This window comes from Pelophylax lessonae, assembly GCF_965119305.1.
Source record: "Pelophylax lessonae genome assembly, chromosome: 3".
NCBI classification, from domain to species: Eukaryota; Metazoa; Chordata; class Amphibia; order Anura; family Ranidae; genus Pelophylax; species Pelophylax lessonae.
In genome coordinates, this window is record NC_138770.1 from 33824379 (window position 1) to 33839237 (window position 14859).

The 14859-nt window shown below is 43.9% G+C and overlaps 1 protein-coding gene across 1 annotated transcript in view; it reads right to left on the minus strand.

Annotated features, from left to right (window-relative positions):
• Window positions 1-14859, minus strand: part of LOC309550278 (uncharacterized protein) — a gene marked incomplete at its 5' end in the record, with an annotated part of 397814 nt that overhangs the window by 346982 nt on the left and 35973 nt on the right. Inside the window, 2 exons of the mRNA XM_082250683.1 lie at window positions 6601-7932; window positions 9408-9516. Of these exons, the coding sequence (XP_082106809.1) occupies window positions 6601-7932; window positions 9408-9516 (1441 nt within the window). The remainder of the gene's footprint in view (window positions 1-6600; window positions 7933-9407; window positions 9517-14859) is intronic.

Here is a 14859-nt window from a genome sequence, read left to right on the forward strand (position 1 = left end):
TGTCACACGGATCGTCCTCCTTGCCAATAAGGAAGCGGGTCCGAGACTCGCTTCCTGATTGGCCGAAAGGCGAACGCATGCCATTGGCCGAGGAGGAGGTGGGAGGACTCAAGGAGATGTGGGGAACTGAGGAGAAGCCGCCGCTGCAGGTAAGTCTCTCTGCATTGAAGGGGGCATGCTGGTCATTCTGCATTGAAAGGGGGCACGCTGGTCTCTCTGCTTTGAAAGGGGGCACGCTGGTCATTCTGCATTGAAAGGGGGCACGCTGGTCTCTCTGCATTGAAAGGGGGCACGCTGGTCATTCTGCATTGAAAGGGGGCACGGTGGTCTCTCTGCATTGAAAGGGGGCATGCTGGTCTCTCTGCATTGAAAGGGGGCACACTGGTCTCTCTGCATTGAAAGGGGACACGCTGGTCATTCCGCTCGGATTGGGCGGGTGTGGAAAGTGGGGTCCCCCAGGGTTCTGTCCTGGGACCAATCCTGTTTAATTTATTCATAAATGATCTAGAGGAGGGGATATCTAGTACAATCTCAGTATTTGCGGATGATACTAAATTAGGCATGCCAATATCTTCTATGCAGGATGTGGAAACCTTGCAAGCGGACCTGAACAAAATAACGGAGTGGGCAACTACATGGCAGATGAGATTTAATGTTGAAAAATGTAAAGTAATGCACTTGGGGGCCAGAAACCAGAAAGCAAGCTACTCGCTAGGGGGGGAACCTCTGGGTGAGTCTAGGATGGAAAAGGACTTAGGGGTACTGGTAGACAACAGGCTTGGCAGTGGCATGCAATGCCAGGCCGCAGCAAGCAAAGCCAACAGAATACTGGGATGTATAAAAAAGGGGATTCACTCCAGAAATAGAGAGATTATTCTCCCGCTCTACAAGACTCTGGTCCGGCCACATCTGGAGTATGCTGTCCAGTTCTGGGCACCGGTCCTCAGAAAGGATGTGCTGGAACTGGAGAAAGTCCAGAGAAGGGCAACAAAAATAATTAGGGGGATGGAGGACATCAGCTATGAAGAAAGACTACAAGCCCTGAACTTATTCTCTCTGGAGAAGAGACGATTGAGGGGGGATATGATATCAATGTACAAATACTGTACTGGCGACCCGAGCATAAGGAACAAACTATTCAGAGAAAGGAGATACAATAAGACTCGTGGCCACTCACTAAAACTAGAGGAAAGGCGGTTTAACCTTAAAGTGCGTAAGGGGTTCTTCACTGTAAGAGCGGTAAGGATGTGGAATTCTCTTCCACAAGCAGTCGTATCAGCAGGGAGCATTGATAGTTTCAAAAAACTGTTAGTTGGACACCTTAAAGACCACAACATACAGGGGTATACAATGTACGGCTAAAAGCAAACACACACACACATCATAGGTTGAACTGGATGGACGGATGTCTTTTTTCAACCTCACTAACTATGTAACTATGTAACTATGTAACTATGCATTAAATGGGGGCACGCTGGTCTCTCTGCATTGAATGGGGACACGCTGGTCATTCTGCATTGAAAGGGGGCACGCTGGTCATTCTGCATTGAAGAGGGGCATGCTGGTCATTCTGCATTGAAAGGGGGCACCCTGGTCTCTCTGCATTGAAAGGGGGCACGCTGGTCACTCCGCATTGAAAAGAGGCACGCTGGTCATTCAAACTTGTATTTAGATGCATTTTACCTTAATTACATCAGTATTTTCATGACAAACAATACATGTGCTTAGGGGGTAAGGGTTTCTTTAACTAATCTAGTGGAAGAGACTCGAGTGCTAAAATCCCACGGGTTAGGGGGCGCAAATTACTTGCCTTGCCCCGGGTGCTGACAAACCATGCTACGCCACTGGTTCCAGTAATACATGTCCTTAGTCTGATTGTCTTCAGGAAACTGTTTTTGGACTTTCTTGTGCATCATCTTTAGAAGTGGCTTCCTTCTGGGACAACAGCCATGCAGACCAATTTGATGCAGTGTGCGGCGTATGGTCTGAGCACTGACAGGTTGACCCCCCACCCCTTCAACCTCTGCAGCAATGCTGGCAGCACTCATATGTTTATTTCCCGAAGACAACCACTGTATATGATGCTGGGCATGTGCACTCAACTTCTTTGGACAATCATGGTGAAGCCTGTTCTGAGTGGAACCTCTCCTGTTAAACCACTGTATGGTCTTGGCCACTGTGCTGCAGCTCAGTTTCAATTTCTTGGCAATCTTCTTATAGCCTAGGCCATCTTTTTGTAGAGCAACAATTATTTTTTTTTTCAGATCCTCAGAGTTCTTTGCCATGAGGTGCCATGTTGAACTTCCAGTGACCAGTATGAGAGAGTGAGAGCGATAACACCAAATTTAACACACCTGCTCCCCATTCACACCTTAGATCTTGTAACACTAATGAGTCACATGACACCGGGGAGGGAAAATGGCTAATTGGGCCTAATTTGGACATTGTCACTAAGGGGTGTACTCACTTTTGTTGCCAGCGGTTTAGACATTAATGGCTGTGTGTTGAGTTATTTTGAGGGGACAGCAAATTTACACTGTTATACAAGCTGTACACTCACTACTTTACATTGTAGCAAAGTGTCATTTCTTCAGTGTTGTCACATGAAAAGATAGAATAAAATATTTACAAAAATGTGAGGGGTGTACTTACTTTTGGGGGATACTGTATATTTTATCTTGTACCTAGGATCATCAGGACAGATACTTATATATACACAACACATTTTGATCCGATTTTTCTTCCCCTGTGTCCGCCCCAGGTTGGGTTAATTTGTTGGGGGTTGGAAGGAAGGCCGTGTGCTAGTAAGTAATGTTTGTATTTATTATGATGTACATAAATACAGATTATGTTCTATGTTTATGAAACACTAATATTGAGTCTGTTCATTTTAAGAGAAAACTGTCTGTACATCTTCATAGTCCTGAAGAAGCCTTGTGTGAAACGTGTTGACCAATGAACAGATGAAGATAGAGGAATATGATCCGAAGCAAACACAGTGACATGCCTCCATCCCTAATGGTTAATGCAAACAGAAAACAGAGGTCGTGGGACTTTAAATGAGGCCGGTCACCAACTAAGATATACAAAAATAGAATCTGAACGTAGTCATTTATTATACATACAGTAATTGATACAAATGTTGACATCATATATTTGTATACATGTATAAATGTATAAATGTTAACATCATATATTTGTATACATGTCTGCATCATAACAAATATGTATACAAAAAAAGCTGAGACAAAAAATCCATATAGTAAGGAGATTGTTATAATAGTAATAAGATATATTCAGAAAGCAAACCTTGCTTCAACAAACAGTTCTCTCCTCAGGGCAGAAAAGAAGACAAAGGTAGGCGACTGCACCAAACTTTGATAAAATGCTGCAATGCACATCGATCACCCAGAGAGCAGAGTCCTCTCCATAGGTTTTCCTTTTGGTTACTCCCTAGCAGCCCGCATGGCGTCTGCTCCCTTCTGCTGACCTCAAGCCAAACATACTCACGTGTCCCGGACCTCTTCCACAGGGCAATCGATGCATCTGTATGGCAACACGGATCCCAGAGGCAGGAACACAACTGCTATATCTGGGTTGGGCACGCTTAGGAGACATGTGCAGAATGGAAACATTTGTTCAGTTTCGGATAGATTCGTCATGTTACTAATTTCATTTTATTATGGAATTTGTTTTGTTTTCTTTCGGAATTTGTTTACTTTTGTATAGTTTTTGTTTAATTTATATACATTTTCGGTAAAATTTGTTTAGTTTATTAATTTTCTAACAAATTTCAACTTTTCAGAACGATTGGAATTCCGATCGGTCGAAAAACGATCAACTGATTTAAATTCTGTCTGAAGAATAGCTGGTTGTTCAGCAGTGTGCTGAGAAGCCGGCCGCCCTCATCCTTAACAACCAATGACTCATCAGATGTCTTCGGGCTTCCCCACTGACAGATGGAGAGAAAAGAATGCCGGCATTGCCCGGCAATAGAAAAATGTTTAAAAAAAATGACGTGGGATCCCCTCCCCCCCAATCTATACCACGACCACAGCAAAATGTAAAAAAAATTAATGGATCCCCCAAAATGCATACCAGACCTTTATCTGAGCATGCAGTTCGTCAAGTCAGGAAAGAGGGGTGGAGCGAGACCCCCCTCCTAACCCATACCAGGCCACATGCCCTCAACATGGGGGGGGGGGTGCTTTGGGGCAGCTCTGCCCCCCCACCCCAAAGCTCCTTGTCCGCATGTTGATAAGGACAAGGGCCTTTTCCCCACAACCGTGGCCTGTGGTTGTGGGGGTCTGCAGGCAGAGGGCTTGTCATAATCTGAAAGCCCCTTTTACTAAGGGGGCCAAAAGATCCCACCCCCCCACCCATATGAATTAGTATTGGGACCATAGCACCTGTACCTATTCACCAAAAAAGTGTCAAAAAGTAATAAAAACACAAAATTTTTGAAGAATCCTTTATTTAAAAATAAAAACCAGCATCCCCCAATGTAGATCCGTCATCAATCACAATGCCAGCTGCACCCAGAAAAAAAAATAAATAAAGACGCTCTCGCCATCATGGAGGCCCTCTGCCTACTGCAGGCTCCCCGTTTCACATCTTTTATATAGGTAAGGGGCGGGCCACCTGTCTACATCACCTGGTGGCACCGCCCTTTCTGACGTCAGGGACCCAGCATGCACCGATCCATGATATCAGAAGGGGGCAGTGCCACCAGCTGATGTAGACAGGTGACCCCGCCCCTTACCTATGTAAGAAATGTCAAATTGAGGAGGAGCCTGCAGTAGTTCTTTTATAATAAAGGATTTTTAAAAAATTGTGTGTGTTTTTATTACTTTTTGACATTTTTTTGGTGAATAGGTACAGAAACTATGTTCCCGATACTCATTCACATGCGGGGGAGGGCAGGTTCTGGGGGCCCCCTTGGTAAAAGGGGCTTTCAGATTATGACAAGCTCCCTGCCTGCAGACCCCCCACAACCACAGGCCAATACTTGTGGGGAAGAGGCCCTTTTCCCCATCAACATGGGGACAAGGTGCTTTGGGGTGGGGTGCGGGGGCAGAGCTTTCCCAAAGCACCCACCCCCCCATGTTGAGGACAAGTGGCCTTGTATGGTTAAGGAGGGGGGGGCTCACTCCCACTTTCCAGACTTGCCAGGCTGCATGAAGGGATAAAGGGTCTGGTATGGATTTTAGGAGAGAACTCACGCTGTTTTTTTTTTTTTTAATTTTGACCCCCGAAGGACCTGGTATGGACTTGGCAATGGCAATGCTGGCACTCTATTCTTTACATTCATCTGTCAGTGGGGAAGCCCGTTGACAGCTGATGATTCATGGTTGGTAAGGATGCAGGCGGCCGGCTTCCCGGCTTGCTGCTTAACAACCAGCTATTTTTTCACACAGAATTTGCATTGGTCGATCGTTTTTTGACTAATCCGAATTTGAATCCTTCTGAAAAGTTGGAATTCGTAAGAAAATGAATAAATGAAACAAATTTTAACAGATTTCAACTAAATTCATTACAATTTAATTTGGAGATTTGGATACATCCGAATATAGGAATAACAAAAAATTTGTCAGAATTTGTATTCGCATCGAAACGAATTTCACGTGTCTAACACTTAATGGCCACCCGCTAACAGCTGGGCTCCCAGCCAATGCAAATGGCCGCCGATGGCAGGGCCCACTCTCCAGGCATGGATGCTCTACATATGTGTGCCATAACACCACCCCGCCGATAGCTGGGGACTCAATGACCACTCGGGACATCCTGGAAGACTTCTGGATACCAAAGGAAGCTCCTGACATCCCGCACAGCTGCCCAGCACCAGACCCGCCCACCAATACTTCCATTAGGTAGGAAAACTTCATACAAAAATGGTCCTATAAGTGAGGAGGACAAAAAAGGACTGCAGCCATTGGCTTATCCTGAACATTTATGGGGGTAGGGGTATTATGGGGGAGGAACGAGGGCGGGCCTACCCAAACGTATGCTGCCATGAACATCTGTCAGGAAAGCACATTATGGCCACTAGATGGAACTGACCATTATAAGAAATCTCAATTCACCATGACTGGGGGAATGTGGGTCACATTTCATCAACACATTTATAACAACCAGTTCTGTAAGTGTTTGTGAAATCTTCCCGCACAAAATGTACTCAGCCAATGAAAGGTAAGGACTCCATTTTTATTTTTCTACTGCTATCAATGGCCAACACGGGACAACACTTCATCCATGTCTTTGGTAATCTCTGATCTCCTTATGAAGTGTTTCTTACATGATGAAGATCAACCATGGAGTATATCTGAGGTGTATATCAGGATGTGCTTCTTCCCCACATGTCCACCAACATTCATATAGAAGACATTTTCCACACTCAAGGCACTAATACACCACCAGGGTTGTGTGGGACCCCTGATGTACAGGAAGACAGGACTTCAATGAGGAACAATTCCCTCACTCAGGACAGGAAAGTGGCTTCTGCCCCTTGTGAGATCTCTGATGTCTGTAAAGATTGGACTTCCTTGCAAAACACTTCCCACACTCAGGACAGGAAAGTGGCTTCTCCCCCGTGTGAGATCTCTGATGTCTGTAAAGATTGGACTTCTGTACAAAACATTTCCCACACTCAGGACAGGAATACGGCTTCTCACCAGTGTGCAATCTCTGATGTGTGGAAAGATCACACTTCTGTGAAAAACATTTTCCGCACTCAGGACAGGAATACGGCTTCTCACCAGTGTGCGATCTCTGATGTGTGGAAAGAGTGGACTTCCGTGAAAAACATTTCCCACACTCAGGACAGGAATACGGCTTCTCACCAGTGTGAGATCTTTGATGTGTGGAAAGACTGGACTTCTCTGAAAAACATTTCCCGCACTCAGAACAGGAATACAACTTTTCCCCCGTGTGTAATCTCTGATGCATGGAAAGACATGACTTCACTGAAAAACATTTCCCACACTCAGAACAGGAATACGGCTTCTCACCAGTGTGCAATCTCTGATGTGTGGAAAAATCACACTTCTGTGAAAAACATTTCCCGCACTCAGGACAGGAATACGGCTTCTCACCAGTGTGCGATCTCTGATGTGTGGAAAGAGTGGACTTCTGTGAAAAACATTTCCCACACTCAGGACAGGAATACGGCTTCTCACCAGTGTGAGATCTCTGATGTGTGGAAAGACTGGACTTCTCTGGAAAACATTTCCCGCACTCAGAACAGGAATACAACTTTTCCCCTGTGTGAAATCTCTGATGCATGGAAAGATTGGACTTCACTGAAAAACATTTCCCACACTCTGAACAGGAATATGGCTTTTCCCCCATGTGAGATCTCTGATGTCTGGAAAGATGGGACTTCACTGAAAAACATTTCCCACACTCAGGACAGGAATGTGACTTCTCACCAGTGTGCGATCTCTGATGCACGGAAAGACTGGACTTCACTGAAAACCATTTCCCACACTCAGGACAGGAATACGGCTTCTCACCAGTGTGCGATCTCTGATGCACAGAAAGACTGGACTTCACTGAAAAACATTTCCCACACTCAGGACAGGAATACAGCTTCTCACCAGTGTGCGATCTCTTATGTGTGGAAAGAGTGGACTTCTCTGAAAAACATTTCCCACACTCAGGACAGGAGTAGGGCTTCTCACCAGTGTGCAATTTCTGATGTGTGGAAAGATGGGACTTCTTTGAAAAACATTTCCCACACTCAGAACAGGAATACGGCTTTTTCCCCATGTGAAATCTCTGATGTGTGGAAAGATGGGACTTGTAGGAAAAACATTTCCCGCACTCAGGACAGGAATATGGCTTCTCACCAGTGTGCGATCTCTGATGCACGGAAAGAGTGGACTTCTCTGAAAAACATTTCCCACACTCAGGACAGGAATATGGCTTCTCACCGGTGTGAGATCTTTTATGCACATTAAGAATGTATTTAAAACCGAATCCCTTCCCGCACTCAGTACAGGAGAACCTCTTATCTGTTGGAAGGACGGCACCGTCCCTCACAGTCTGAGGTGCCTCAGGATAAGAGGAATACGATGGTCCCGCACTGTCCCTCACAGTTTGAGGTTCCTCAGGATAAGAGGAATACGATGGTCCGGCACTGTACCTCACAGTCTGAGGTGCCTCAAGATAAGAGGAATACGATGGTTCCGCACTGTCCCTCACAGTCTGAGGTTCCTCAGGATAAGAGGAATATGATGGTCCCGCACTGTCCCTCACAGTTTGAGGTTCCTCAGGATAAGAGAAATACAATGGTCCGGCACCGTCCCTCACAGTCTGAGGTTCCTCAGGATAAGAGGAATACGATGGTCCGGCACCGTCCCTCACAGTCTGAAGTTCCTCAGGATAAGAGGAATACGATGGTCTATCTACACTGTGTGGTGCCGGATGGACATTTGAGGTAGCCGGGTTTTCTCCTGGACTATACTGTGTGATGTCCTCATCTTCTTCTTTACAGTCTGGAGACAAAGTGAGATAATCCTCTGAGGTTTTCCTCATCTCCCGTCCATCTACTAAAATAGAAATACAAAGATTATATAAAATAATAACCGCGCTAAACACACTCTGAAATAATAATATTAAGCTTGTGCTAAACAGTGAAAAATATATGAGATATAAATATAAATGAAGCTGCAGCTGAAGTGGGAATACACCAAATAACAAATATAAAGATAAAGCTGCGCTAACTTGAAGTGTAAGTGATCAAAACATATGCATAAATAAAACAGTGAACAATTGTTGCAAATAACTTTAACACTACATCCAGGTTAAAATATCGTAGTGTTCATAAGAAAGGTAAAGAAAGTCCAAATAAGATGGGCAGGGTGCAGAAATTGAAATTCATCCACCGCAATAATGTGAGTTCTCCTCAATCCGTGACAAAGGTAAGACCACGCTATGCGCTTACCAAAAGGCAGATGTAATAAAGCCCATCAATATACTTAAATGGTGCGGCTCCTGTCTGCTCCAATGGGCAGCAGTGTGACCCCTCTGGCTGGTTCAACCTGGCGGAAACCCCAGTCAGGAACAACACCACAGCACGGACCACCTAAGTCCAACACTCTCCAGCAAAAAACATAAAGAGATGGAGGCCACAAATGGTGAAGTTAGTAGTCACAAAGTTTAATAAAGAAGGTAAATATCTCACATGTAAACAGAATAAAAAGCGCTTGTAATAGATGATGTCTTCCTGAGGAATCCAAAGGAAGACGTCATCTATGACGAAACGCATCGGGAAGGCGTGCTGACGTCACCACGTTAAACCCGGAAGTCGGGCAGCTGCATCCTCGGATCCTGCCGATTACAAGCACTTTTTATTCTGTTTACATGTGAGTTATTTACCTTCTTTATTAAACTTTGTGCCTACTTACTTCACCATTTGTGGCCTCCATCTCATTATGGTTTTTGCTGGAGAGTGTTGGACTTAGGTGGTCTGTACTGTGGTGTTGTTCCTGACCGGGGGTTTCCGCCAGGTTGAAGCTTGAGGATGTTATCACATTATTATCAACATGTAAAGGTCTGTCCTCCAATCAAATCATCAGATATAAAATGTCCAGCTGGTAGAAAATGGGCGTAACAAAAGAGAATCCATATAGTGCAGGGGTCAGGAGTATGTAATGTACAGAACAGAGTATATAGTGCAGGGGTCAGGAGTATATAATGCACAACATAGAGTATATAGTGCAGGGGTCAGGAGTTAAAATATTTGTGTTCAGTAATCAGTTGCAGAGGTCCCACACCACTGCCTCCCATCTCCTGAGACTGCACTCATTGACTTGGGTGTGAGACTATACAGACATATCCCTCCATCCGGCACAGCCAGCAAATAACAGAGCAAGTAACCCCGGGGGAATTGTCCTGTGAGAGATCTTGGTAGACCCAGGCATGGGGCAGAAGACCCAAGGTACATACCCCAGGTGCCTAGGTCAAGCAACGTCTATGGTAAATATCAACATTTTGCTGCCAGCTGAACCCCAGAATCTCCATAAATCCAGTCTAGATACATAAATTGTGTCTGCAGCACAGAGAAGGAAGATTATCCTAGAGAAATACAGGAATACAGAACAGGGAACACAGCTCAGGATAGTGACCAGGGTATTACAGGCTCATATCACCCAGTCCTTGCCCTACTCTGGACCAATCAGTGAGCAGTATGGGTGGAGGAATGTATTTAGTGTTAATGACCCACCTGTGCTGATCTCTGTAGGAGTGTCCTCCTCTATAAATGTCCCCGTTATACCATCCTCCTCCATAGACTGCTGATCATCCCTCACATACCTCTTTTCTTCTTCTGCTTTAACCTCAAATTCTATATCAATTGGATCTCCACTCTAAACCAAGAAAATGAGAGAGAATATCATCTGTAAAATATAAGCTTTATTATTGTGATATTATATATTAAAGAAAAAAACACATCCTCTCCAGAAGTCCATGTTTTAGATGCTCCAATCCACCAACCTTGTAACATTGAGGGATGGTGTGACCTTCCTGTGTGGAACCCGGGGAATACAGAGGATGGGGACATCTCTCTGGTGGGTTTCTGTAGCTGGATGACTCCTCCATGGTGTCCCGGTACAGATCTTTGTGTTCCTTTAGGAATTCTGACTCCTCCATCACCCCATCCTCATCATCCTCCTCTTTTATCTCTTCTTTAACCTCAACTTTAGAATCTCTCAGGTTTCCACTCTGAATATATAATAAAAATGACATCAATGGTAACAATGCAGATAATGTACAGATCCTAATGATACTATCAGTGATTGTTCTTCATCTACCTGATGATGGTGAGGGATGGTGTGACCTTCCTGTGTGGAATCCCGGGAATACAGAGGACGGGGACATCTCTCTGGTGGGTTTCTGTAGCTGGATGACTCCTCCATGGTGTCCTGATACAGATCTTTGCGTTCCTTTAGAAACCCTGACTCTTTCATCACCCCATCCTCATCATCCTCCTCTTTTATCCCTTCTTTAACCTCAACTTTAGAATCTCTCAGGTTTCCACTCTGAATATATAATAAAAATGACATCAATGGTAACAATGCAGATAATGTACAAATCCTAATGATACTATCAGTGATTGTTCCTCATCTACCTGATGATGGTGAGGTATGGTGTGACCTTCCTGTGTGGAATCCCAGGAATACAGAGGATGGGGACATCAATATTATCATCCCAAAGGTTTCCACACTGAATATTTTTTTATTTATTTTTTTATACATTTATTTATTGTTTTCCATATACAAAAACACCATCTTTCAAATATAAAACAGTACAAAGCAATATATCTCCCTCTCTTGTGCTTTTCCCCCCTTCTAAATATTCCCTTCCCACCTTATCCCCAACTACTCCCAAACGTTCTATCTATCTATATTCCTATTCCTCAATCCATTGTGTATATCCCCTTGTTTTTTTTAATTCTGTCCAATCTTCCCATGTAACATCCGGGTCTAAAATCTCGTCTCCCCCCCCCCCCCCCCTTTTAAGTATTCCAATATTCTTATTTTTTCCACTCTTCTCATACAATCTCCTAGTGTCGGTGCCTCAGATTTTTGCCAAAATAGCGGGATCAAACCCTTTGCAGCATTCATCAGATGGGGGGGGGGGGGGGGGGGTTAGTGTCGCTTTATGTTGTTTAATTGACCTTTTTGTGCTGAGAAAAAAGACAGAACCAAGGATCTTCTATAATCTCTATTTTCCAGATTTTTTTAATTTGGGCCAGAACCTCCTTCCAGAATTTTTTAATTTTCGGACATTCCCACCAAAGATGGGCCATTGTACCAGCTTCTTTACAACCTCTCCAACAGTGTTTAGATTTCTCTTTCTGGTAGTTGTGAATTCTGTCGGGAGTGTTATACCATCTTGCGATGCATTTATAATTCATTTCGGCAGTGTTCACATCTACCGAAGAGCAGTGAGTTAATCTAAAGTTTTTTTTCTAAATTAAAATCCTTATTCCATGTTCCTAATTCCATTTCCCATTTTTCAATATATGCCGGTATTCTCGGGCCTGCTATGTCCACCAGTATTTTATATATGTTCGAAATACTATTCTTATGTTTATCATATGAGCAAATTTACTCAAAAAGGGAGTAGCTCGTCTCCTGATCTCAACGGTTTTGGTAAGGTGGACACTAAAGTGTTTTAGCTGACAATACCGCCATTCATTGATCTTCTAATTTTTGTGTTCTAAGTTTTTAATTGTGCATAACTGTCCCTTATCTACAATGTCTCTCAAACGTGCATCCTCGTCTCCGATCCAGCCTCCTCCCATCTTTTTTTGCCCTGGTAGGAAGAAGCTTTTATCTTTGAGTGGAATTAAAGGTGAGTTGTGTTTCCATTTGTTTTTTTTGTGAATTTTATCCCAGATTTTTTCCATATGAATCTAGAAACTAAAAATTTCAGGGTTTTAAAATATAATTAAGGGATCGGTATTGGTAGCATTTGATATTTGTAGGCTATTTTCGGTAATATTGCCATCTTGATGATGTTTATTCTTCCCATCCAAGATAACGATCTATTTGATTACAATTTTTTTTTCAAAAACAGAGAGCTTATTGTGAAACAAGGACAACATTTTACAAACAGTAGTGCAGTCATGAGTACAACAAAACATTGCATACATTGCTGACATAGAGGGGAAACGAGTAGATAACAATCACAGGGGGGGAGAAGTACAGAGGACGGTGCAGTACAAGTAGAAGGGTATGGGTGCAATAGCAGTAACAGTGGAGCCACTAGGTACAAGTAGCCGGATTCTGAATCCATCTGTCCCAGATTTTATTGTATTTCGTGGGGGAAGCCCCGATTTTTATACATAATACAATGATACGGCAAAATGAAATTGACCTCTTTCAACCATTGTGGGAAACCCGGGGGGCTCTCTCTCATCCATTGCCTGGCCACCAACTTCCTAGCTACAAAGGAGGGAGTGTTGCAGGAAGACTTTCGTAGGCTTATCCATAGCATCCTCTGGGTAGATACCCAACAAGCATTGTCTAGGGCAGGGGTAATGAATTAAAATTCAAGGAGGTCCGGTCGCTAAAATTTTCATTGGCCCGAGGTCCGAATCTCAAGTCTGTGCTGACTCTAAACAAAATGTGCCCACCAGCGTGACCCTTAACATAAAATATGCCCATCAGCGTGCCCCTTAGTATAACATTTGCCCGTCAGCGTGACCCTTAACACAAAATAAGGGGCACGCTGATGGGCATATTTTATGTTAAGGGTCACGCCGATGGGCACATTTTATGTTAGGGGGCACCCTGATGGGCACATTTTATGATGGTGGGATCGCTGATGGGCAAAAAAAACGTGTAAATCAGCGTTGCTCTTAACATAAAATATGCCCATTAGAGTGCCCCATAACATAAAATATGCCCATCAGTGTGTACCACAGTATAAATATGCACATCAGCATTCCCCTTAACATAAAATATGCCCATCAGCATGACCCTTAACATAACATTTGCCCATCAGCGTGACCCTTAACACAATAAGGGGCACGCTGATGGGCATATTTTATGTTAAAGGGAACTCTGATGGGCATATTTATGTTAAGGGACACGCTGATAGGCACATTTTATGTTAAGGGGCACGCTAATGGGCATATTTTATGTTGAGCGCAACGCTGATTTACACGTTTTGTTTTGCCCATCAGCGTGCCCCCTAACATAAAATGTGCCCATCAGCGTGGCCCTTAACATAAAATGTGCCCATCCGCTTGCCCCTTATTTTATGTTAAGGGTCATGCTGATGGGCATATTTTATGTTAAGGGGCATGCTGATGTGCATATTTATGCTGTGGTACACACTGATGGGCATATTTTATGTTAAGGGGCACTCTGATGGGCATATTTTATGTTAAGAGCAACGCTGATTTACACGTTTTATTTTGCCCATCAGCGATCCCACCATCATAAAATGTGCCCATCAGGGTGCCCCCTAACATAAAATGTGCCCATCAGCGTGACCCTTAACATAAAATATGCCCATCAGCGTGCCCCTTATTTTGTGTTAAGGGTCACGCTGATGGGCAAATGTTATGCTAAGGGGCACGCTGATGGGCATATTTTATGTTAAGGGTCATGCTGGTGGGCACATTTTGTTCTGCCCATCAGAGTGCCCCTAACATAAAATGTGCCCATCAGCTTGCCCCTTATTTTATGTTAAGGGTCATGCTGATGGGCATATTTTATGTTAAGGGGCATGCTGATGTGCATATTTTTTGCTGTGGTACACACTGATGGGCATATTTTATGTTAAGGGGCACGCTGATGGGCACATTTTATGTTAAGGGTCACGCTGATGGGCAAAACAAAACGTGTAAATCAGCGTTGCGCTCAACATAAAATATGCACATTAGCGTGCCCCTTAACATAAAATATGCCCATTAGCGTGCCCCTTAACATAAAATGTGCCCATCAGCGTGTCCCTTAACATAAAATATGCCCATCAGCGTGTCCATTAACATAAAATATGCCCATCAGAGTGCCCCTTAACATAAAATATGCCCATCAGCAAGTCCATTAACATAAAATATGCCCATCAGCGTGTCCCTTAGCATAAAATAAGGGGCACGCTGATGGGCACATTTTATGTCAAGGGAGCAATCTGATGGGCATATTTTGTTTCTTTTATGGGGCACTCTAATGAGCACAACAACACATGCCAGTCTGCACACTTCAGGGTTTTTTTTTTTTAAATTGCATTATTCTCCTCTAAAAATGTGCTCCACATACCTGGAGCCAGCTGAGTCAAAAGCCGCGAACAGGGGGGCGGGGCATGCACATAGCGTCCGCTGTGAGGGAGCCGCAGTCAGGAGCA